The 26,187-nt window shown below is 42.9% G+C and overlaps 1 protein-coding gene across 3 annotated transcripts in view; it reads right to left on the bottom strand.

Annotated features, from left to right (window-relative positions):
• Window positions 1–26,187, bottom strand: part of G6PD (glucose-6-phosphate dehydrogenase) — a 44,768-nt gene that overhangs the window by 16,080 nt on the left and 2,501 nt on the right. For 2 of the 3 annotated variants that reach the window (XM_032211099.1, XM_032211097.1), the window contains exon 2: window positions 8,834–8,979. In XM_032211099.1, the coding sequence (XP_032066990.1) occupies window positions 8,834–8,962 (129 nt within the window). In that variant the 5' untranslated portion in view covers window positions 8,963–8,979. Of the gene's footprint in view, window positions 1–8,833; window positions 8,980–9,240; window positions 9,270–10,465; window positions 10,580–26,187 lie in introns of those variants that run through there. The other variant, XM_032211096.1, reaches the window with a different exon arrangement.

Genomic DNA, 26,187 nt, shown 5'->3' with positions numbered 1-26,187 from the left:
TAGGGGGAATCTATGCTGACAAATCTGATTTTTGGTAACATTTGTTCATGTCTGAATCTGTTGATAGGCTTGTCATTTATATCCCCCTCTTCCGCACACACATAAGCAGCCGTAGGATGTATTGCCACAAGTCAAAAATGTCTACCTCAGGGAGAGGGAGAGAAAGGAAAGGGAAAGGAAAAGAAGATGGAAGGGAGAGAAAAGGAAGGAAAGAGGGTAGGAAGGGAAAAAGGAAGAGTAGGAGCGAAGGAGAGGCAAGGGAAGAAGGAAGGGGAAGGAGAGGAGGAAGGAAGGAAGTAGAGAAGGGAGAGAGGGTGAAAAGAAAGAGGTAAGGAGAGGATGATGGAAAGGAGAGAAAGAGGAGGAGAGAGGGAAGGAAGGGGATGAGGAAGAGCAGGAGTAGGAGAAAGGTACGGGAAGAAGGAAGGGGAAGGAGAGGAGGAAAGTAGAGAAGGGAGGGAGGGAGGGAGAAAGGAAAGGGAAAGGAAAGGAGGATGGAAGGGAAGAGAAAAGGAAGGAGAGAGGGTAGGAAGGGAAAGAGGAAGAGTAGGAGTAAGGGAGAGGTAAGGGAAGAAGGAAGGGGAAGGAGAGGAGGAAGGAAGGAAGTAGAGAAGGGAGAGAGGGTGAAAAGAAAGAGGTAAGGAGAGGATGATGGAAAGGAGAGAAAGAGGAGGAGAGAGGGAAGGAAGGGGATGAGGAAGAGCAGGAGTAGGAGAAAGGTACAGGAAGAAGGAAGGGAAAGGAGGGCAGGAAGGAAGAAAGTAGAGAAGGGAGGAAGGGAGAAAAGAAAGGGAAAATAAGGTGGTGTTATAACAGGAAGAAGGGATGGTAAACAAAGCAACCCAAACCGTATATTATAACCTATTAAATGAAATAGTAAATGTATAAGAATGATAAATGTTAAAACACCTGTAACCAAATGACATGCTATATGTGATGATGTTTTTTCTTTTCCTGTTTTGTTTCTTGTTCTTTTCTGTTTTGTTTTTTTCACTGCTGTGGGTATGTGTTGTTTATGTAACAAAAAAATAAAATAATTTAAAAAAAATGTCTATCTCATTTTATATTGGATGTCCTATAAATACACCTATTTGTATCGTTTGTCCACACAGCCTATTCTTTGCTGTAGACGGCAAGCCTTTCTTGAGCTTTCCCTCATATCCCTGATTCATTTCACTTCCCTTTTGCCTTCCTGACAAAACTGCAGCCTTGGCTTTGCTGCTCTTGCTCAAGATACCTTGACCCTCAGAAGCGCCAAGGTTTTTGGAAGCTCTTTATCTAGTGCAAACATTTGACTTATCAACTATTCTGCTTTGATCCAAGTCAAAAAGATGTGAAACATCTGGGGCACATGAAGGTTGGATGGAGTTCAAGTGCAGCTGTCTCTCCAGGTCACCAGTAGATGAGGTGATCTAATTTATTTCCTAAGTCTAGCCAGTCATTGTCCTTTAACATTGCTCCCTAAGAAGATATTATCTAGTCCTGGAGTTCAGCAGATGGATGCTAAAGCTAAACACTTTAAAAGGCTTAACCGCCATTAATCAGCTTAAATGTTAACTAATGGGTAGGTGTTGATTTTCATCAGTGATTTTGCAAACAAATTGCATACTTCACTTGGCGATTATTTCTCTTGCATTCCCATGACATTAAAAAAAAAATCTTGCCACCTTTAGGGTTTTCTGTAGGGGAGAATGGTTATTTATTTAGTGTACGGCATCTACCGAGGTCATGTAATTACTGATACACAAATCTAATGGATAGAACGGTTAGGATTAACGACAAGTGGGTTGCTTAGGAAAATCCATTTTTGTCCCTTAAAATCAGTTTTGGACTCCAAATATTGTCACGTTATTTTGGAAGCAGGTCTGATATCTATAAAATTGAGGAGCCGAGGTGGCGCAGTGGTTAAGGTGCAGTACTTCAGGCCACTTTAGCTGACTGTGATCTGCAGTTCAGCGGTTCAAATCTCACCGGCTGAAGGTCGACTCAGTCTTCCATCCTTCCGAGGTGGGTGAAATGAGGACCCGGACTGTGGGGGTAAGTTGCTGACTCAATTTGCTAAAAAGAAATTGTAAACCGCTTAGAGAGGGCTGAAAGCCCTATGAAGCGGTATACAAGTTTAATAAATAAATAGATAAATAAAATATGGAGTGTGGCCTTTGTACTGCCCCTAAGTGAAGTGGTAAACAGCAAAATGGCAGTGGTGGTTTTGACTTTTATCCCACTTTTGTATAATTCAAAGCAATTTATATAATGCTATTTCCCCCAAAACAGCAGCACCGTCAGGTGGGTTAAGAGCCGAGGTGGCGCAGTGGTTAAATGTAAGTTCGGCTGTTCAAATCTCACCGGCTCAGGGTTGACTCAGCCTTCCATCCTTCCGAGGTGGGTAAAATGAGGACCCGGATTGTTGTTGGGGGCAATATGCTGACTCTGTAAACCGCTTAGAGAGGGCTGAAAGCCCTATGAAGCGGTATATAAGTCTAACTACTATTGAGCTAAGAGACTGACTCAAAGTAACCCACCGGGCTTTTGTGCCTAAGAGAATGTTAGAACTGAGCCTCCCACTTTCTAGCTCAACCATGTTACTCACTGTACCAGACTGGTTCTTATCAAGTCTGAAGAACTTAACTGAACAGGTATTTTCAGTTACTGAGATTTCAACTTAAAGTAACTTGCTAGGCTGCGCTTGTATGTCTCTTTACAATCTGTTCTAGAGGGAATCCAAAGAGGGCTTCGTGCCTTTTTTATTTTTTGTTATTATTTTTTTCTTTTTTCTTTATTTTTATTTGTTCTTTTTTCTTTTTTTAAATATACTTTTTTTATTTTCCATTTTCATAGCATACAGTCACATGTATACTATTACATAGCCAGTATCCTATTGTATTATTAAATAGTAATTACATCAGTTCCTCTTGTCATCAACGCCCAAAAAGATAAAAACCCATTATTAGCTCTTCTGCTCTCCATACATCTCTTTCTTCTACCTCTCTTACCTCCTTTCTTCCCTCCATCATCCTTTTCTACTCTACTTCCCCTTCCTTTCTCCTTCTCCTCTCTCTACATTCCACTCCTCCTTATCCTCCTCATCTTCCCCGCTTACCCTCTCTCCTATCCCTCTCTTCCCATCTTTCTTCTCTCTTCTATTTCCCACTCTCACAAATATCACTAAAGAAGAAATAAGACTCCGGAAATTGCTCTGACATTCAAGTGATTCTATGTTCAGCAGTGGTGGGATTCAAATAATTTAACAACCGGTTCTCTGTCCTAACAACCATCTGGGTAGGCGGGGCTCGGTGGTCAAGTGATCATGTGGGCGTGGCCAAGTTAATGTCACTCAGGTCGATGGGCACTTCGCCTTAGTTGTTACAATAGTAATAAGGGTTAACCGGAGAGGCAGTTTCTGTAAGCAGGTCAATAAAGATTAGGCTAGAAACAACACCAGAATGTTTCCTTCCTGCCTTCCTTACAGGATTAGCCCTGTAAAGTGGGGAAAAAAACAAAAGGAGATTTCTTCCAACAACCGGTTCTCCGAACTGCTTAGAAAGTTACCAACCGGTTCTCCCAAATAGGTGCGAACTGGCTGAATCCCACCACTGATGTTCAGGGACTGAGCCTCACCGACAGTGTCCCCTCACTCAAACATGGATGGTTGAACAGATATTAATCACCGGCTGGTCTTAATGTCTGATAGCCTGGAGCTGCTGACCTTATTATGTAGGGTCCAGCCCCGATCAGAACGTATGCGTGTTCGGGAATTTTTAAATTATTTTTTCATTTTATTTTGCTTCCTTTTCTTGTTCTTTGTAAGCCGCCCGGAGTCCTCTGGGATTGGGCGGCCTATAAATCTAATAAATTGAATTGAATTGATAGGAGCGGACATAAAAATAAGATTGATGTGATGTGACGGAATGTGGGAATGACCGTTAAGAGTTCGGGGAAACACATACTGTCTAGGGAACAATCAGATAAAAGGTGGAAGCAAAGAAAGAAACTCAGGAAAGATCCTCTCTAACTTAACAGGTGGCAAAAGAGAAAACAGGAGATTTGCAAGATTCCATTATTGTAGCCTTACGGTAAAATAGAATTTAGCTCATTCGGTTGTTTACTGATTGGTCTACTACCTGGCAAGGCTGACATGTGCATAGTGGCTGTTCAGGCTATACCAAATATTTTTTTTTTTAAAAAGTTACTTTGCAATACAGGCAAGAAGCCACTTCTTTCGAATGCTTAAAGCAGCTGCAAAACGGCTGTGCGTGCAATTTGCACATGAAAACAGCCAAGAGCAGATTCCACAGCAACCACATAAAGCTTGATGAACAACACAGCCCCTTCACCACTGGGAAAGTAGTTCTTTGTATGCCTTCCCACACATTGTGAAGTGTGACCTTCAAACTTCCTAGCCAGTTAAGGCATTTTGGATAAAAATATGGTGGATTATGCAAAATATCTTTAAAAGAAGGATAAAGTTTACTCCTCAGTTATTCTTACTAGGTATATGTACTGATTTTACAGTGGTAGAGACTAACTTGATTCTGCACCTAATAACGGCAGCAAGACTGTTGGTGGCGCAATACTGGAAGAAGGAAGACTTGCCTACAACTCAAGAATGGACATTGAAAGTCACAAACTTAGCCGAGATGGCTAAAATATCGGCATATCTTAAAGATCACTCAAATGAGAGATATAAACGAGACTGGAAAAAATGGATTGACTATATACAAAATAAATACGGGACCAAGAAATTCCAGTTAGCCTATGCTTAAGATCAGAAATGATTTAAATTGTTTAAAGTTAGCTCAGCAAGAAGAAGCTAAGATCAATGTAGAGATGTCATTAATTTCTTTATTTCTTTTTTCTCAATAGATTTTAGACTGTGTTTGTTAAAAATCCATACCGTGTACGGGGTCTGGGAAGTCGGGGGGGAAGGAGGAGGGGGGTTGGGGGGGGAGGGTGGAGGGAGGGAGGGGTATACATTAGGCTAGACAAGAATTTGGTGGTAAGCTAGAACTATTTTGACACACAAAAAAATTGTACTCTGATGTCTTACTGATTGAGGAATGATGAAATGTTTGTTTTAAAAGAAAATAAAACTTTTGAACCATAAAAAAAAACTTCCTAGCCACTCAGTATATATAGCTCAAGTGGCTATGAGGTTGACAATTGGTAAATACATAAGATGTCCAGAAACAAATGGTAGTAGGGCCTATACTTCCAGCTACACCCTATTGCACCAAATCAGAAACAGAAGTTCACTAGAAAGGAACGGATGGAGTTGCCCAGAAGACAAACTTCCTTCTTTGACTTAAGGAGAGTGGCACACTTTAATTCCTTCATGACTCAGCATGGACTAGAGTTTCTCCTTCTGCTTAGTTCACTACTCAGTGGTCTTTTCTCCCAATCTGCTGCAATCTTGCTGTGGGAAGTTATCATTCAGCCCTCTCCCAGAAAAATGAAATAATCCTAGGAAATATTGAAAAGGCAGAATATTTCTCTGGATGTGAAAAGAAAGAAACATGCTTTAAAAGACAGAATAGTTGCCTATAGCTTCCTGCCCATCTACACTTTGTCAATAGGCCATTGAGAAGGCCAGGCTGGCCCACTTTACATAATAAAGACTTCCCCACTGCAGCTGTAGGGAGAAGGGATATTACTCAATTCTCCACATGGCATCTGAGAACTCATCTATGGATTCAAAACAGCCTAGAGAGTAGCCCCCTTCATGGCACCATGGGAGTCTGACAACCAATCAGAGTAGATTTCTTACACAGGAACAGGAAATAGAGAGGTGGGACTAAACAGGGTATAAAAAGCCTAGCAAGCCCCTTCCTCAGCCCTTCTCTTCTTCTCCACCAACATTGAAGCATGTGATCGCCTTTTCTGTCCAGGGCTCAAGCCATGTGGCCCTGTCCAACAATAAACCATCTTTCCAAGCAGCCTCCATGTCTCCAGTGTCTTTTTCCCCTCTTGGAGCTGAACCCAGAAGGACATTTCTTTCAACATTGCAATTCACAAGCCTCACCATTACAAGAATAAAAATAAAAAAAACTTGTAATGAAGGAGGAAGCCACTTCTTTTGCCTCCCCCCCGCCCTCTTTATAGATTTTTTTTTTTCATTTTGCCTTCCCCTTTTTTTTGCACTTCCTACTTTTTTTCTGCATTAATATTCTCTTTGGTTCGCATGCCTTTTTTTAATCTTTGTATTTTTAAACTTCAGTAAATATTATTTAAAAAGCAAGATTTAAAGCCACACCCATGCCATTATAAAGTTCAAATAAAGCACAGGACCATTTTAGACATACTGTGCAGGTTTCCAAACCACAAGGTTCAGATGCAATTCAAAGGATATTAAACACAGGCGGTATTTGGCAGGGAAGAATTTCAGGAAGAGCCACTTTTGTGGAATGCCGTGTAACACTCATAAGAATCACGTTGGTGATCATTGGGTGCCTACTTTACAAGAGAGACCCAGATGAATGGAAAAGCAAAGTTTTTTTTATAGAAGGGCTAGATGGCGGTGAATCCTAAGGATTTCATTAGCTGGCCAGTTTGAGGAAACTAGGCAGATCCTTATCAGTCTACCTGGGGTTATTCTATTGTTAGGCAAAATGGACCTCTCAGGAGGCAGCAGAAGTGAGGAAGCCCATTGTTAAAGATGATGGCTGTTGAGGTCACGAGCTGATGGAGAATGAAAGATTGCAATTCTTTTGTAAGGGATTTTTTTGAGGCTTCTATTCTCTGGTTTGATTGGATTTCTGGCGCTTTGTCTGGGGCAGAAAGGGTCAATTTGGGCCTGATGGGATTAGGCAAAGAATGGAATTTGTGCTTGACACCACCTCACTCATATCTAAAAAGTGGGGGTTAGGGGGAAGTAATGGATGCAGTCTCCATTATGTTTGATGGGTTTCTTTTTTCTACCCCAGCTAGCAAAGTTTGTGCATTATACAGAGGTCCAACTGAATAACTAAAGTGCCTAGGCACAGAATAAAACTCACCTTCAACAGTGATGTAAGTGCATACACAAGGCTTACACAACAACGTTATCTTCAGGGTACTTTTGGCTTTACTTAATAGCTCCATCTCTCCTTCTTTGGTATTATGATTACCTTCTCCATTAAAGTAGCATGATTTTTAACCCTAGCCCCAAATCTGGAACTTTGCTATGTTTGTTGAATTACAGCTATAAATCATCACCCCATACATGGCTGGGCAAGATGGGAATTGTAGTGCAATAGAGCGCCAGTTTGGGGGTTGTAACATAATACTTAAATTCTGAGCATGTGCAACATATTTTTCTTTTGTATTCTTTTGCATATTTTCATCTTATCTTTACAAAATTGAAGAGGTTCTCTAAGGTTTATGGCAGGATTATTATATGTTTCTCTCCCCAGCTTACATTAAATGTGTTGTTCGGGATCTGTAACAGTTTACATTTTTGTGTATTTTCTAGCAATATCCTCGTAGCATCTCCAAACTCTAATTACTACTCTTTTTTAATCCTGTTCGGATTTAGTTTCTCATTGAGAAGAATAATCTAGCCTTGGCTAATATATAACTAAATAAAATGCCAACTACAAAATTTGAAAAATATTATGAAAAGACTCACAGTACATTCTTAAGAATTTCACTTGGTGAGAGAAATAGTTATTCTTATTGGAATTGCCCCTGAATGGTATTGCACAGCCTGGCAAGCTAAGACACTTAGAATATGGATTTTGAATGAAGAGGAAAAGTGATTAAAAGTAATTAAAACAATCTAACACAGTAGAAATGAGCCATAACTGCAGGTATCCGAACTGTAGTATAATACCAATTAGTGTTTGAGGGGAAAGGGGTGAGGAAGAGGGATGTTTCCTCTTAAAACACATTTTTCTGGGTATGTCTTTTTTAAATTAATGACTATATTTCATTTCAACCTTTCGCCTAGTGAGAAAATTTTATTTTTTGTAAGGTGTGTATTCTGTTCCCTTCCCACTCCTTTTTTCTTTTCTTTTTGTGTTGCTTTCCCAAAAAATAAAGTAACAGAAGAAAAAAAAAGAAGAAAAGATTGTCCTCTGCTGGAACATGTCTGTGCACTATAAGTACATAACATTTCGTATTTATAATTTAAAAGACTGAGAAGCACAATTCACCTTTATAGGAAGATTGGGCTGATTTTTACAGCATCTCACTCATCAAACCCAAAGTATGTTTGGATTAATTACTGTACCTGGCCCTTAAACATACTCAACATTTCCCCCACCCTTCTAGCAACAAGGGCTGTTGATCACACTTCACATGTGCTGAGTTCTACAGCCACGCTGTCTTTACAAATATCCTTATAAATGGCAGAAAGGCAAGATGCTATGTACTAATGAGCAGTTCGGTTGTTTTACCTATGACTAATTTGAGGCCCATTTAAGTCGGCAGGCACAAAGTCTGCATCACACACCCCTCCTTCCATTTCTGGAAGAGCGATGCTAAACCTGAGGCCAGGTGTGTACAAGCAGGACAAAGAAGGATCAATATATTAGAGGACTGTAATTTTGGATGTACAGGATGGTACAAATTAATTCAAAGGAATTGTTTTTCCAGTGCAGTCCTTTTATAGCAGGGGATGTACTACCAGTTACAAAAACTGTAATCAAAGGAGAATCTCTGTGACAAATCCACACTTTCCCCCCTATAAAATGGAGAGAATTACTTATATTTCTGGCACCCGCACGGAAGGATTGAGTGAGCAGGAAAATGCCCATGTCGCTAAACTATAGCATAACATCGTAAACTTAAAACTTCTTGGATTTATAATACAACACGCTCCATGAAATCCTGCTCAGCCCAGAGGAAAGAAACTCACCGAAGCTCCAAAGATGATGAAGATGTGGGTATCCGATTTGTGGAAGTCATTCCCCTGGCTGAGCTCTTCACGGAACATCCCACAGATGTCAGCTTCAGAAAGCTCGGGGAGTGGCAGGCGGCGACTCATGTTGGCAGTATTGTTTCCTGAGGAAAAAAAAAGGGGGGCATGGACAGGTAAAACTCCTCCCACCTTTATGCCCGCCCCATCCGAAAAGTGTTATACCCAGGTGAACAACCCTCTCCATTCCTCAGTGGCGGTTGAATGCCAGGCCAGCTAGGCTGATCTCCAAGCCACAAGTCTCAACTTGCAGTAGGAAGTTCAGCTTAGCTCCGTCCACCACCGCAATTTCTGGCAAGGATGCATTGTGCAAGGGTTTGTCAACTGGTTCCCATGTGCATACATACCTTGGCCTGAGCTCCTGCTGCTTGCCAGGCTGATCCAAGGAAATTAAAAACAAAAGGCTAATTGTATAAACGGAGTGACTTACTCTCTTAAAAAAAAAATACTTGCAGATTACTACTAAAGTTACATAACTTTTTTTTAAAAAAAGTAACAGGCAGTGGGGATGCAAGAAAAAAAACGAGGAAGTAAGTGAATTTCCCGGTAAGATAGAAAGCACAGCAGCACTCCATAAAATGCACGGAACGATCCGCTTCCTGGAGCTGAGACTCTGCTTAATGCAGTGTCTCTCAACCTTGGTGACTTGAAGATGTCTGGACTTCAACTCCCAGAATCCCCCAGCCAGCTGTGCGAGCCTTGCTCCGAAGACTTAAGTCCCTTTAAGGTGGGCTTGGAATTGCAGAAGCCTCGAGAGATCTAGCATTGCTTTCCCGGAACTCCCCCCCCCCTGCAGCACTCCAAAGACCATGCTGCTGGCTGGGGGATTCTGGGAGTTGAAGTCCACAGGACTTAAAAGTCGCCAAGCTTGAGAAACACTGGCTTAATGTTTGCAAGCAGATTAGCCGAGAGATCTTAGGGAAGATCTTACATTGCGTTCCTCCACCAGCGAGGAACAGAGGATTTACTTTCAGGTCTGGTCGCCCATCTGGACTCCTACTACTCTTCCTTAACCCCCCTCCCTCCCTCTTCATCCCTAGCCGGAGCTAAGCATCCTTTCTCTTCCTCGCCTCCAGGGCTTCGCTTTGTCCAGTGTTTCCCAACCTTGGCAACTTGAAGATGTCCGGACTTCAACTCCCAGAATTCCCCAGCCAATGCTGGCTGGGGAATTCTGGGAGTTGAAGTCCGGACATCTTCAAGTTGCCAAGGTTGGGAAACACTGGCTTTATCCACTGCGCGCAAATTCGGTGGCGCGCAGGGACGGGTGGCGGAGTGGTGGGGGACGCGTGCTTTACTCAGCCGCAAAAGGGGGTCCCGGTAGTTTTGCACGCGGGGAAACTTTCGCTACCCCTCCTTCGGTCTCCCCTTGTGCCCCCCTCCTCTCCTTCTATAGGTAGGGGAGAAAACCGCCGGCGGGGACCGAAGACAAGGAAGGGGGAATAAATTCGGGCTTTTCCTTTTTTTCCCCTACAAGGCAAAAACCTCTTTGCAAACCTCAGTTCCACCAACACTTCCACCCCTTTGATCCGGGCTTCCTTCTGGCCGCCGCCCACCCCCTGGAGCCCCAAGTACCTGCTCCCAGTCTCGGCTGAAGCTGCTCGACTTCTCCCGCTGGCGGAGCTCCCCATCCCCCGCCCCTTGGCTCCTCCGGCGGCTGGCTAGCGGCCTCGCCCGCCCTTTGCAAGCCCAACCCTCTCCTCTCCGAGTCGGATCTGCCGGCTCCCAAGCGCCGGAGCCAATCGAGGGAGCCGGCAAATGCTTGGCCGCTTGAGCTGCTTCCGCACGGTGGGCCGAGCCTCCTTCCAACAACAAGCCTGTTTCGCGGGGATGAGATGGATGGGGCGGGCAAGGGGGGACTTATCTTAGGCAATGCGCTAGTGTTTCTCAACCTAGGCAATTTGAAGATGTCCGGACTTCAACTCCCAGAATTCCCCAGCCAGCGAATGCACTGAAGAGCTAATAGGCGAATGCTGGCTGGGGAATTCTGGGAGTTGAAGTCCGGACATCTTCAAGTTGCCAAGGTTGAGAAACACTGATCTACATAATGCTGCTTTATTCAATGGCTTTTACTTGGAACTACTTCTTAACATTCCTTTCGATTTTGTACGTGATGCTGTTCTGTAAACGAAAGTTATTACAGCATTATGTAGATCAGTGTTTCTCAACCTTGGCAACTTGAAGATGTCCGGACTTCAACTCCCAGAATTCCCCAGCCAGCGAATGCACTGAAGAGCTAATAGGCGAATGCTGGCTGGGGAATTCTGGGAGTTGAAGTCGGACATCTTCAAGTTGCCAAGGTTGAGAAACGCTGCGCTAGAGGCAATGCGAGCAAGAGTCTTGCTCCGAAGTCCCTTTAAGGTGGGCTTGGAATTGCAGAAGCCTCGACAGATCTGGCATTGCTTTCCCGGAACTTCCCCCCCCCCCCCCCCGGGCAACACTCCAAAGACCATGCTGCTGGCTGGGGATTCTGGGAGGAACTCCAGCACAGTGGGTAGAGGGAGAGGCTAGGGCCGCCCTCTACGGTGGAGTCGCCTTCACTTCGTTAACAAGAAGTGAGGAAGCTGTTTATAAGTAATAAATTATTCTGTTACAAACGTTTAATGATAATGATAATGATGAAATGATAAAACTTATAGTTAATGACATATATATGTACTGGCTTAATATAAGGAATTTGGATAGAAATTGCCAATAATGATTTTGGGGGAAAAAGTTTAGAAATTTAAATAATCAAACTTTTATTTTGAACATGTTACAAAGGTATAATGTTATTGGATATATGAAAGTACATAACAAAAAAATTAACTAAGCTTTATAATTAGTAATTTAGTAGTTTATAGATGGTTATGTTAAAAAATAATTGACAAGGGCAATACATATATATGTTGGTTTGATGAGAAGAAAATAGATATAACCGTAAAGGATTTTTTGTTCACCATTATTAATTATAACAACTAACAATGGAATGATAACGATAAGGGATACAGTTAATGATACACACACACACAAACATTTGGGAAAGTGGACGCTTGTGCAAGTGAGATCATATGTACCTGACATATAAAGGAGGTTAGGAATTCCAACCCAAAATAGATCAATCTTTCAGCGCTCCAAAGTCTGAGGTTTGTTGCAATAAATCACTTAGCTGTATTTTTAGAAGGAAGTCTGCCAGGGAGAAAGTGGGCTTATGAAAAGCTACTATGGTATGTGTCTTCCTTTAGGATCTATGGCAGTGTTTCTCAACCTTGGCCACTTGAAGATGTCTGGACTTCAACTCCCAGAAATCCCCAGCCAGCGAATGTGAATGCTGGCTGGGGAATTCTGGGAGTTGAAGTCCAGACATCTTCAAGTGACCAAGGATGAGAAACACTGATCTATGGAGATTCTCAGTCATCCAGGCCACGGCTGTCTCAAAGATCTTTTTTTCAAAAGGCAACTGGGGTTGGTTTTTTTTTAAAAAAAGAGGTTTCACTCCTCATCCAAGGAACCTCTTCAGTTCTGATGTTCTCCGTCAGAATTTTATCACCCAGCCCTCTCCCAGAGAAAATGAAATATCCTAGGAAATATTGAAAAGGCAGAATATTTCTCTGGATGCGAAAAGGAAGAAACGTGTTTTAAAAGACAGAGTAGCTGCCTGCAGCTTCCTGCCCATCCCCACTTTGTCAATGGGCCATTAAGAAGGCCAAGCTAGTCCACTTTACACAATAAAGGCTTCTCCACTTCAGCTCCAGGGAGGATGGGATTAAAGCATGATAATATTGGCCCTTTACTCAACTGACCACATGGCACCTGAGAACTCAACCAAACCTGGATTCAAAACACAGTCTAGAGAGTTGCCCCTGCATGGGCCCATGGGAGTCTGACAACCAATCAGAATACATTTCTTACACAGGAACAGGAAGCAGAGAGGTGGGACTGAACAGGTTATAAAAAGCCTAGCAAGCCCCTCCCTCAGCCCTTCTCTTCTTCTCCACCAGCATTGAAGCATGTGATCACCTTTCCTGTTCAGGGCTCAAGCCATGTGGTCCTGTTCACCAATAAACCATCTTTCCAAGCAGCCTCCATGTCTCCAGTGTCTTTTTCCCCACTTGGAGCCGAACCCAGAAGGACAGTTCTTTCATCAATTGAAGAAGCTTCTTAGATGAGAAGCCAAACATCTTCAAGGAAAATGAAAGTCCAGCTGCCTTTTGGAAAAAACAAATAAAACACCTTTGTCTCCCTTTAGGGAGGATCAAGTTAGTTGCTCCCCAACTAGGAAAGACTGGACTGCTTGCTCTCCCGTTGGAAAGCCCCTCCATGAAAGCATTTAACAGAAATTCTAGAGGTTCATTTCTGTAGGAAACTAGTGTGAGCTACAGTTGCTCAGTAGAAGTACTCCTTGACTTACAACCAGTAGCATATTAAGAGTTGGAAGGGGACCTTGTAGGTCATCTAGTCCAGTGTTTCTCAACCTTGGAGACTAAGTCCTGTGGACTTCAACTTCCAGAATCCCCCAGCCAGCATAGCTGGCTGGGGAATTCTGGGAGTTGAAGTCCATAGGACTTAAAGTCACCAAGGTTGAGAAACACTGATCTAGTCCAACACCACCAACACCCCCGGCCAAGCAGGAGACCCTACCTACACCATTTCTGACAGATGGCTGTCCAGTCTCTTCTTGAAAGCTTCCAGTGATGAAGCTCCCACAATTTCCAAAGACAACTTTTGTTCCATGGGTTGATTGCTCTCACTGTCAGAAAATTTCTAGGCTGAATCTCTCCTTGATCAGATTCCATCCATTATTCCTTGTCTGGCCTTCAGCTGCTGCTGGAAAATAGCTTGACCCCCCCCCTCTCTGTGGCAGCCCCTCAAATATTGGAAGACTGCTATCATGTCTCCCCTGGTCCTTCTCTTCACTAGTCTAGCCATGCCCGGTTCCTGCAACCGTTCTTCATATGTTTTAGTCTCCAGTCCCCTAATCATCTTGGTTGCTCTTCTCTGCACTTTTTCTAGAGTCTCCACATCTTGTTTATAGTGTGGTGACCAAAACTGGATGTAATATTCTAGGTGTGGTCCTCCTAATAAGGCTTAATTTAACAGTCGTGGCAAAAGAGGTCGTAAAATCCTGCATGACTCAGTTAATAACTGCCCTACTTACCAATTGGGAAATTCTGGTCCCGATCATGGTCATAGGTTGAGGTCTAATTGGATCTCTGTAGCAATCACAGAGGCAGTACCTCGAGGGTTCACACATGATGCTAAGTAAATTTGCTAAGCTTGTTTTTTGAACAGGCTACACTGGCCTGGATTTATTCAGTTTATTGAGTCAGAAAGTTCTGTCTGTGTGTGGGGGGGTGTGTTGGAGTAGTTTAACAAGTTGCGTAAACGTAGCCATCTTTTGTATTGTAGTATATTTGCTGATAATTAAATATCAAGCAGGTTGCCTTTCTACAGTAGGGACAGAATCAAACAGGGTGTGTGGGAATTGGCAAGATATCTAAGTGACCTGATCTCTCCAAAACAAAGAATAGCTTTCTTCAGAGCCAGATTTAACATTCTTCCTTCAGCACTCCTCCAGGGCAGGTATAAGAGAACACCAATAGCCGAACGCGTTTGTATATATGGTAAAGGAGAAGTGGAAGATAATTCACATGTTCTAATACACTGCGAGCTATACAGAGCTTGTAAGTCTGCACATATTCTCCCCTTATTAGAGAGATTGCCAGGGAGGGCAGACCATTTTTATCTAGGCTTTCTCCTCCAGGACACTAACCCGGTTACCATGTATGTACTGGCAAAGTTCTGTGCTGCTGCAATGTCCATAAGAAAAAAATTGGCTACAGAAGTATAGTTATCATCTTGTACCAATTATCTGGACATGCCTTTAACAATCTTTGGACCATTATGTTATTATCCACTTTTAATGTCAATACTTTTTAATTATATTTTAATGTTAGTATTTTTAATATAGTGTAAAAACAAATGTATATTGCTGGTCTTTGACTTACTTACTTACTTACTTACTTACTTAAATATCAAGCTACTTTTACATCTGCCTAGTACAGAGAGCTTGCCCAGTATTTTTCCTAGCTTGTGAACCCAGATAGCATGATTTAGAATCATGTTTTGTGACCCAGCACAGAGTCCTCCAAAGTGGTCAGTATTGGCCCCAGGGGTTGGTGGAGTTATTGGCTACGATTATTACTCATAATACCATAAGTTAAAGTAGAAATTATTACATTATTTTATTATAATAAATGTCTGGGGATCAATAAGCAGTCTGAAACTTTATAAAAGGGTTGCCGAGCTGAAAACTTTTGAGGGCCCCCAGTCTAGCACAACATGTCAACCCAGTCACTGTGTCTTACATAAGGCAATTTGGTTAAAAATATCCCATTCAATTTTATTTTATTTGTTTATATCCCCCTTTTATTATTTTAATAGATAACTCAGGCAGCGAACATGCAGCCGCGCGAGCGATTGTGGGTGCACCTAGGTACACCCACGTTACACCTATCCTCCGCGAGCTGCACTGGCTCCCGATCAGTCTCCGAACGTGCTTCAAGGTGCTGGTTGTTACTTATAAAGCCCTACATGGCATTGGACCTGGGTACCTGAGAGACCGCCTCCTGCCAATTACCTCCCAAAGACCGATTCGATCGCACAGGCTTGGCCTTCTCCGGGTTCCTTCTGCCAGCCAATGCCAGCTGGCGACCCCCCGGGGGAGAGCCTTCTCTGTTGCTGCTCCGGCCCTCTGGAACGAGCTCCCCGTGGAGATCCGGACCCTTACTACCCTCCCGGCCTTCCGTAAAGCTACTAAGTCCTGGCTGTTCCGGCAGGCTGGGGGCTGTTAAAGCACCCAGCCCTGTTTTAATTGCGACTGTTGTGGATTTTAAAATCTGTTTGTATTGTCTTATTTATTCCCTCCCCTGTTTATTGTGAGCCGCCCGGAGTCCTTCGGGAGTGGGCGGCATACAAAACCAATAAACCTAAACATAATTAATGCTCTTTCCCCCTATTTTCCATACAACGACCATCCTGTGAGGTGGGTTGGGCTGAAAGAGAGCGGGTGACCCAAAGTCATCCAACCAGCTTTCATGCCTCAGTCAAGACTAGAATTCACTGTCTCCTGGTTTCTAGCCTGGTGCCTTAGACACTAGACTAGATCAATAGGCTTCCCATAGATTCGTATAATCCATGAAACTGATTATAATTCCTGTTTCAAGACATGTTGCCGCTGCATCGCTTGACTTTGTTGAAGTCGTTCTGCCTTCTGATGATAACAGAGGTATGTGTAGTTATTTGATGAAGTACAATCTTGTTCTTCCTTTTATTCAGGGCAATAGAACAGAAAATGTATGTTCGGGTCAATTTATTTTAGTTTGAATAAGAATGCAATAGTAAGGAAGTGATTAGTCCCTAAATTATGTGCCCACATGGAAGATTAATCCTAGATGCCTAGACAGATTAGGATTAATTTTTTTTCGTACAATTATTCATTCTTAATTATTTTCTTCTCTCTCAGAAATAAACTTCCTTTTTATGTGGACATCATTATTGTTTTGTAGTATTTTCTGCAAAACTGAGTAAAATAGTAATTACATTTGACCCAGGGGTGGGTTCCTGCCAGTTCTAACCTCTTCTATAGAAGAGGTTCCACAGATCTACAGTGCCGTTTAGAACCAGTTCCAGCTCCCTCCCTCCGCCTGTCTGTACATCATCAAGATGAAGAGCGAGAGGAGGAATTCTGGGAATTGAAGTCCACAAGTCTTAAAGCTGTCAAGTTTGAACACCCCTGGGATTTTTTCTCTAAAGGGTTAGGGGTGCGAGGGTCTTGTAACTTGACAGCTTTAAGACTTGCACACTTCAATGCCAGAGTTCCTGAGCCAACATGACTGGAGGAGGAATTCTGGGAATTGAAGTCCACAAGTCTTAAAGCTGTCAAGTTTGAACACCCCTGGGTTTTTTTTTCTAAAGGGTTAGGGGTGCAAGGGTCTTGTAACTTGACAGCTTTAAGACTTGCGTGCTTCAAATGCCAGATTTTCTGAATCAACATTTTTGGTTGCTAAGCAAGAAGATTGTTAAGTGAGTTTCACCACATTTTACAAGTTGGCCAGACCCACCCAGTCACATGACTGCCAAGTCACTCCCACTCAGTCACATGGCTGTCAAGCCACTCCCACCCGGTCACATGGCTGGCAAGCCACTCCCACAAAGCAGGCCAGACCCACAGAAGAGGTTGTAAAAAAATTTGAAACCCACCACTGATCTGACCATAGATTTTTTAGTGCTGTATGTATAGCTCAAGCTATGTAGAAAGGTAGATGAATAAATGGCAAAGATGTTTTGGAGCGTGAATATATTTCTCCTGGAAAAGAGAGCAAATTCTACAGGGAAGTTCAGATTTTAGAAGGAACCATATTGTGAACTCTTGAGAAATCTTGTAAAGCAACCTTCCTCATATCTAAGTAAAGCGGTAGAACAGGAAACAGCTGACGGTCTTTTCTCAATTTCTCAGTGCAAATCTTGTTGCACAACCTTCACTTCTGCTTCTGGAATGCAGTTTGTTTAACTTTTGGGTGCCTAAGAGAAGAAGTGATTGACTGCATCTAATTTCGAGCGTTTTGCAAAGGACCATGTCCTTCGGAACAATATCCTATGGATCTAATTGGTCGATTTTAGGCTCCAGTGTGCTTATTAGTGGTTCCACCACAAATGCGCGAACGACAAAAGCGCGCCTGACTAAACCGCGGTGACAAAACCGTGCCGACAAAACCGCGCCGACGAATGAGCGCTGAAGCGCGCCAACAACAGCGCGCCAACAGAAGCGCGCTGTAACCCTAACCCTAAACCTAACCCTAAACCTAACCCTAACCCTAAACCTAACCCTAAACCTAACCCTAAACCTAACCCTAAACCTAACCCTAAACCTTATCTTAACTTAAATCGCGCTTCTGTCAGCGCGCTTCTGTCGGCGCGCTGTTGTTGGCGCGCTTTTGACATCGCGGTTTTAGTGCCGCGGTTTTGTCGGTGCGCTTTTGACGTTCGCGCATTTGTCGGGTCACGCTTATTAGTATGCCAATAAACTTCAAGATAGCAACTGAATAAGGTCATCTATTGGAAACCCAGAAGGGTGCCTTCTCTGTAGTAGCACCTACCATCTGTCATAAGGTTCCCCTGTCCCTGAAATCCAGGTGGCCCCCACCTCTGCTCTTCCAGGCTTTTTACATAAGGGAGAGTGAGACCCCCTTACTTCATCATGCTTGCCATCTTCCCCCCCCTCCTTTTTAGATTTTATTGTAATGTCCTCTGAAAAAAAAATCAGTTATGACCTAAATGTAAACATATGACTGTCAATGTATATATTGAATATCAAATGTAAATGTATATATTTACATTTAAATACATTCAGATTGCAATCAGTTCTGTTGAAAACATTCTGCGAAAGTGAATTCGGAGCATTGCTGCCCAAGCAAAACGATCCAGGAATAAAACTGGAAACAGCAGAAGCCTATTATCAATATAAAGGTAGACCAAGAAACTGATGCTATATTCCACAATTTGGGTGCTTTATCACCATCTTGCATTTATGACCAGTTGTAGTGTTTTGCAGTCATGTGATCACAATTTGCACTTGCACTATTATGACTGTGTGACTTGATTTATTATGACCATTGTAAAAACTATTGCAAAATTGGGTCCAGTCAGGTGATGACTTGCAATGACTTAAAAGGGAAATTCCAGTCCTAATTGTAGTTGTTAAGTGTATCGCAATATCACAACGTGAGAGACAAGAGAGAACCTGTTTTGTCCTTCCAGTATAACTGTGTGGGGGGCAACAGTGGCATGCAGAATTCTCCCAGTATCACTTTTTAAAATCATCCCTATAGAAATAGGAACAGAAAATGCAAAAGCAATCCTTCATACCCCACCTCTTCCTTAACTGTGCATTTCAAGAAGACATTGCAGTCAGTAATATAAAAAGCTACCAACAGATCCATAAGGTCACACTTATCTACTTCCCAGTGAAAAGCCTCTTTTAGGATGACAAGAAATCTTCATGCTTACTTCCAGGTTACGCAAAGGCTGAAAAGGATCAAGATAATTTGTTTAAGCTAAGAGCTATCGGAACTGGAATGCCGCTATCTTTTCTATTAGCTTAGGTAAATGTGAACACTAGCCCCTAGTTGTTGAAAGATGGATTTCTTAATCATAGACCTCACTGATGACCCCTATAAGGTAGTAGTAAATTCCACCTGCAAGAATAAACTGAATGGTCATTGGTCTGGGCCTTTCATAGTCCTGGATTCTATGGCAACCTTTGATACTGTAGATGAGGACATATTTTTTTTATCTTTTTTTAAAAATTTAATTTAATTTTTGTTACATAGACAACATAATCACATAACAATAGAAAAAGAAAGGCAGAGGGAAAAGAAAAACACACACACACACACACACACACACACACAAAGGAAAAAAAAACCCATCATCCCATACAGTATGTCATTTGATTACAGGTGCATCCCTACTACGTTTCCCCCCCATACACACACCCTGTATCTCTCTGTTATATATTTAATAGACACCACAATAACCTAGGGTTTAAAAAAAAGGGGAAAAAAAGGGAAAAGACCCCCCCAAAAAAGGGGGGGGAACCCATCATCACATGCAGCATGTCGTTTGGTTACAAGTGTTTTAACATCTGCATCTTCAAATAATATTTACCGTCTCAAATGTTTCATCTAATATAACTAAAGGCCTCATTTTCATTCTACAATATATATTCAGTTAACATTAGCATTATTTTTCCCCAGAAAGTATACTTATACTTATTGTTAACCTTGCATTTCGTACCTTCAAACAGAGATCTTATTCCTTCATTTTTCAACAAAACGTCGCTGCCTATATATACCAGTTTTCATTTGTTCCCCTATTAGAATTGCTTATCAGCAGCGAAATATCATTATAATAAGTTCTTAACCTTATACATGATATCACCAGACCTTATATTAATTCTTCATTGTGTCATTGTTAGATTATTTCACAGCATAATTATATCATCATTTACTTTCTTCAATTAAAGCATAAGTATATCATTTTTCATTTCCAAAGTTTTTTTTTCCCCTAGCCATCGATAAAACAAATCCCATATCTTATAAAATTGTTCATCCTCTTGCTCTCTAATTTCAAATGTCAATTTACTCATTTCAGCACAGTCCATTATTTTTCGGATAACTTCTTTAGATGAGGACATATTATTGGAGTCTTTAATGGGCTTTCTAAGCCAAGCTGGGGAAGGATCCTACATTCAAATAGTGACCTGTTCTGACCCCCCTCGTCCTACACCAAAGCACGCCGAGACAAAGATACTGCAAGGATTTATGCACACAGACAGGACCTTGGCAGCAATCCAGCACAATCCAAGCCTTGGCAGCAATCCAGCACAGGCAATACGGTGGCAGTAATCCAGCACAGACTAACCTTGGCAGCAATCCAGCCTGCCAAGCTAGCCACAAAAAGTTCTCCAACTTTAGTGAATACGTTGACTCCTGCAAAAGGGTGTGTGCACAATCATTCCTTTTATAGTCTTGAGAGGAGCCTAATTACCACCAGCCGAGTGCAATTACCTCCTGTAACTGCGCAACTGTTCCTTACGCCTATTAGCTCTCTGGTGCCGGGCATCCAGGAACAACTTCCTTGGCTCTTCCCCACTGCTCCAATGCATGACGTCCGGATCACACTCCCTTGTCTCCTACCCTCTGGTCCAAGGCTCAGGCGCCTCCTGCTGGCCAACCAGCCTCTCTGCGCCCTGCTCGGAGTCGGAACCCTGTCCAGGGTCCTCCACATCCTCCAGAGCCGACTCATAGGGCCCCTCGCTGTCGGAGTCTGGGGGCAGCTCCGACAGCTCCTGCTGGGCCACAACAGTGACATAAACATTTATTTATATCTCACTATCTTCACTTTTTTAAATAAATAATTCAAAGTGGCAAACAAACCTAATACTCCTTCCTCCTCTTATTTTCTCCACAACGACAACATCCCTATGAGGTGGTTTGTGTTGAGAGAATGTGACTGGCCCAAAATCACTCAACTTGACTTTCATGCCTAAGGTGGGACTAGAATTCACCTGGTTTCTAGAATGGTTCCTTAATCACCAGACTGAACTGCTACTTATAAACATGCATATCATGAATATAAACTTATCCAAGAATCTTACCTACTTTATCAAACGGCAAGCTATGGAACCGACTCAGACCATTTCTGCTAAGGTTGTGGTTGTACTGCATGTAATATTGTTAGCAATAGCAATAGCAGTTAGACTTATATACCGCTTCATAGGGCTTTCAGCCCTCTCTAAGTGGTTTACAGAGTCAGCATATTGCCCCCAACAACAATCCGGGTCCTCATTTTACCCACCTCGGAAGGATGGAAGGCTGAGTCAATCCTGAGCCGGTGAGATTTGAACAGCCGAACTGCAGAACTGCAGTCAGCTGAAGTAGCCTGCAGTGGTGCATTTAACCACTGCGCCACCTCGGTTGTTCAAAATGACAACAAGCACAGCACAAATGCAAGTTATCTTGTCCACAAAGAAGCGGCTCAACCTATTCATAACAAAGTTCAGGTGGAACTTGGATACTGACTGAAGCCTTTAAAGACTAAATCATCTGGCCAAGAACTTGAAAAAAACTCCTTGCATTTCTCCACAGATGGCATCAAGGCAGGGGTGGGTTCCTGCCAGTTCTAACCTCTTCTATAGACGAGGTTCCACAAATCTACAGTGCCGTTTAGAACCGGTTCCAGCTCCCTCCCCCCGCCCATCCACACATCATCAAGATGAAGAGCGAGAGGAGGAATATGGGAGTTGAAGTCCACAAGTCTTAAAGCTGTCAAGTTTAAACACCCCTGGAGGGTTTTTTTCTAAAGGGTTAGGGATGCAAGGGTCTTGTAACTTGACAGCTTTAAGACTTGCATGCTTCAAATGCCAGTTTCTGAGCCAACTTTTTGGTTACTAAGCAAGAGCGTTTCACCACATTTTACAAGTTGGCCACGCCCCACCCAGTCATATGGCCAGCAAGCCACTCCCACCCAGTCACATGGCTGGCAAGTCACTCCCACCCAGTCACATGGCTGGCAAGCCACTCCCACAAAGCAGGCCACACCTACAGAAGAGGTTCTAAAAAAATTTGAAACCCACCACTGGATCAAGGATATGACTCGATGCCTCTTTTGATGGTATCACACACGATTTTAGGATAATGTCTCAACTGTGTTTATCAGATTTGCCTCTGAACGTGGCCTCTAAAGCTTCCTGTTCTTATGAGTCACCATTCATTGCTCCTTACATAGCTTGATAACTTCTATTACAAACCCCAGGAGACTTTAGTGTTCTGTTTTTCAATCAAGGTCACTGATATGATCGCCAGTCAAGTTTGAGAAACCATTTCCTAGAACACACTGGACTCCAGCATGACTCATCGGCCTTTAGAGGTGATCGATTTAATCTGGTCCCCGCCTCTGCAGATGGAAACACGTTGCAACAGCACAATTCTCCCTAGATGATAGGTAACAAAGGTGTCGCTTCAAGACAAAACACCAGATCAAGGGAATGGCTTGCCTTGTGAATAAGTTTTATAAGGCCCATAAAGGCATCACCCATCTCACCAAAGGCAACTCTAGGTGGCTTACAGTCATTCAATAAAAATGCCATATAAAACGGTAAACAGAAGGATTAAATTTAAAATTGAGTTGAAATTAAATTGACCAAGATGGAGAGGAAGGGAGCAAAGTGTGCACAGGGAGATACAGGACTGGGTTCCTGCCAGTTCTAACCTCTTCTATAGAAGAGGTTCCACAAATCTACAGTGCATCGCTTGATTTTGCTGAAGTCGTTCTGCCTTCTGATGGTAACAGAGGTATGTGTAGTTATTTGATGAAGTACAATCTTGTTCTTCCTTTTATTCAGGGCAATAGAACAGAAAACGTTTGTTCGGGTCAATTTATTTTAGTTTGAATAAGAATGCAATAGTAAGGAAGTGATTAGTCCCTAAATTATGTGCCCACATGGAAGATTAATCCTAGATGCCTAAACAGTTTAGGATTGAATTTATTTTGTACAATTATTCATTCTTTTCTTCTCTCTCAGAAATAAACCTCCTTTTTATGTGGACATCATTATTGTTTTGTAGTATTTTCTGCAAAACTGAGTAAAATAGTAATTACATCTGACCCAGGGGTGGGTTCCTGCCAGTTCTAAGCTCTTCTATAGAAGAGGTTCCACAAATCTACAGTGCCGTTTAGAACCAGTTACAGCTCCCTCCCCCCGCCCATCCGTACATCATCAAGATGAAGAAAGAGAAGAGGAATTCTGGGAGTTGAAGTCCACAAGTCTTAAAGCTGTCAAGTTTGAACACCCCTTGGTTTTTTTTTCTAAAGGGTTAGGAGTGCAAGGGTCTTGTAACTTGACAGCTTTAAGACTTGTGTGCTTCAAATGCCAGAGTTTCTGAGCCAATATTTTGGTTGCTAAGCAAGAGTGTTGTTAAATGAGTTTCACCACATTTTACAAGTTGGCCAGCCCACCCAGTCACATGGCTGGCAAGCCACTCCCACCCAGTCACATGGCTGGCAAGCCACTCCCACCCAGTCACATGGCTGGTAAGCCACTCCCACCCAGCCACATGGCCGGCAATCCACTCCCGCAAAGCAGGCCACACCTACAGAAGAGGTTCTAAATTTTTTTGAAACCCACCACTGAGGGAGAATGTGGGGTGTTATCCATTAGCCATTTCTAGAATGCCACACACCCCATTGGACCACCAGACCAGATGGCAGAGCCATGTCTTCAGGCTCTTTTGAAAGGCCAAAAGAACATGAAGACATGAATGCAGGGTGGCATGATGTTCCAAAGGGAGGGAGCCATGGCAGGACCCAGCCAATTGAAATTCTGTCGACCGACAGATCTGCAGCATGCCTCTTCTGCCAAGACAGGTAGGCAGACTGGTCCCATTCGGATGAGAGGTTCTTCAAATAACCTGGACCTATGCCACGGAGGGCTTTAATGGTGATAACCAACATCTTGAACTGGACTCAGAAGTCAACATACCAGAGCAGCTTGATGAACAGCGATGTAACATGAGCTCGTGGCACGACAAAACCATGCTCGGCTAAGCCGTGCCCGATTAAACCGCGTCGCTGACGTCATCAACAGGGCGACAACAGCGAGCAGGGAGAAAGAAGGGCGCTTTAAATAGCGCTTTGAAAGCAAGCCGATTCAACTTAAGGTAAGGGTTAGGTTTAGGGTTAGGTTTAGGGTTAGGTTTAGGGTTAGGTTAAGGGTTAGGGTTAGGTTTAGGGTTAGGTTAAGGGTTAGGATTAGGTTTAGGGTTAGGTTTAGGTTAAGGGTTAGGTTTAGGATTAGGTTTAGGGGGGTTAGGTTTAGGTTTAGGATTAGGTTTAGGGTTAGGTTAAGGGTTAGGTTTAGGGTTAGGTTTAGGGTTAGGTTAAGGGTTAGGGTTAGGTTAAGGGTTAGGGTTAGGTTAAGGGTTAGGATTAGGTTTAGGGTTAGGATTAGGTTTAGGGTTAGGTTTAGGGTTAGGTTTAGGGTTAGGTTTAGGGTTAGGTGGGTTAGGTTTAGGTTTAGGTGTTAATTTTAGGTTTAGCGTTTACAGCGTGCTTCTGTCTCCGCGCTATTGTCGCCCTGTTGATGACGTCAGCAACACGGTTTCGTCGAGCGCGGTTTAGTCGAACGTGGTTTTGTGGTGGAACCACATGGGCTGCCCTAGGATTTCTAAGCACTGCTGGTGCAGCTGTGTTCTGCACCAGGTCAAGCTCCCTGATACTCTTCAAGAGTAGCCCCATGTAAATATGGTGGATTATGCAAAATGTTCTTTAAAAAAAGGATAAAGTTTACCCCTCAGTTATTCCTGTTAGGTATAACTACTGATTGTACTGTTATAGAGACTAAGTTGATTTTGAACCTAACAACGGCAGCCAGACTGTTGGTGGCGTAATACTGGAAGAAGGAAGACTTGCCCACTATTCAAGAATGGACATTAAAAGTCACAAACTTAGCAGAGATGGCTAAAATATCAGCATATCTCAAGGACCACTCAAATGAGAAATATAAACTGGAGTGGAGAAGATGGATTGGCTATACTCAAAATAAATACGGGACTAAGAAATTCCAGATAGTTTATGACTGAAGAAGCAAGGAATGATATAATCTGTTTAGAGTTAGCCTAACAAAAGAGGAGTTAAAGCTCAAATGAAAGAGGATACTAACTTTTTAAAAGTTTATTTTAGAAGATCTTTGTTAAAGATTTATACCCTGTATTTGTTCTGGGAAGTCGGGGGTGGGGGGGGAAGGTTGGGGGGGTTGGGTTCGGGTGGGGAAGTAAATATTTGTAAAACCCTTTTTTTCCCCAAAAAAATTTCAATAAAAAAGGGTAGCCCCATGTAGAGAACATTGCAAGCATGTGATGACCAGGGCTTGAATGACTTGAGCCCAGGAACTCCCTATTCAGGAAACAGCATAATTGGTGTACAATATAAAGTTGAGCAGACTCTCCTAGCCATGATTGCCACTTGCTCATTGAGCAGCAGTCGGGAGTCCAGAAGAATCCGCAAAGTGCTCACTGGACTTGCCTGAAGTAGTACCATCCCATCCCATCCCATCCCATCCGGAATGAAATATTCTAGGCAGGCCACAACTGCCGTCGTCTCTGCTTGTTCTTGACGTGATTCCACAGGACTCCTCAGGTTCTGTTATTGTGAATGTCCAGTAACCAGCAGCAGAAGTGTCTATACCTGTGAGTAACTATACTTGGCTGCACAAGTCCTTTGTAGATGGAGATAAGAAATGATTCTAAGCAGTGGTGGGTTTCAAAAATTGATGGAACCTACTCTGTGGGTGTGGCCTCCTTTGTGGGAGTGGCTTGCCGCCCATGTGACCAGATGGGAGTGGCTTGCCGCCCATGTGACCGGATATGAAATTATGAATTAGTACTTAGGTCGGTCCAAGTAGCTATTCAGAAACTCTGGCATTGAAGCATGCAAGTCTTAAAGCTGTCAAGTTACAAGATCCTTGCCAGTGGTGGCTTTCAAAAATTTTTGGAACCTCTTCTGTAGGTGTGGCCTGCTTTCCGGGTCCACTGGTGGAATCTCTTCTAACCAGTTCAGTAGATTTGACGAACCTGTTCTACCGAATAGGTGCGAACTGGTAGGAACCCACCTCTCATTCTAAGTGAAGTGAGCCTATCTTGTTTAACATCTCTGCCTCTTCACTTTGCCTAGCTGTTCTTCTGTTCCATATTACATGC

This window comes from Thamnophis elegans, chromosome 2 (genome assembly GCF_009769535.1).
Source record: "Thamnophis elegans isolate rThaEle1 chromosome 2, rThaEle1.pri, whole genome shotgun sequence".
NCBI lineage: Eukaryota > Metazoa > Chordata > Lepidosauria > Squamata > Colubridae > Thamnophis > Thamnophis elegans.
This window is presented reverse-complemented; position numbering and strand designations above follow the sequence as displayed.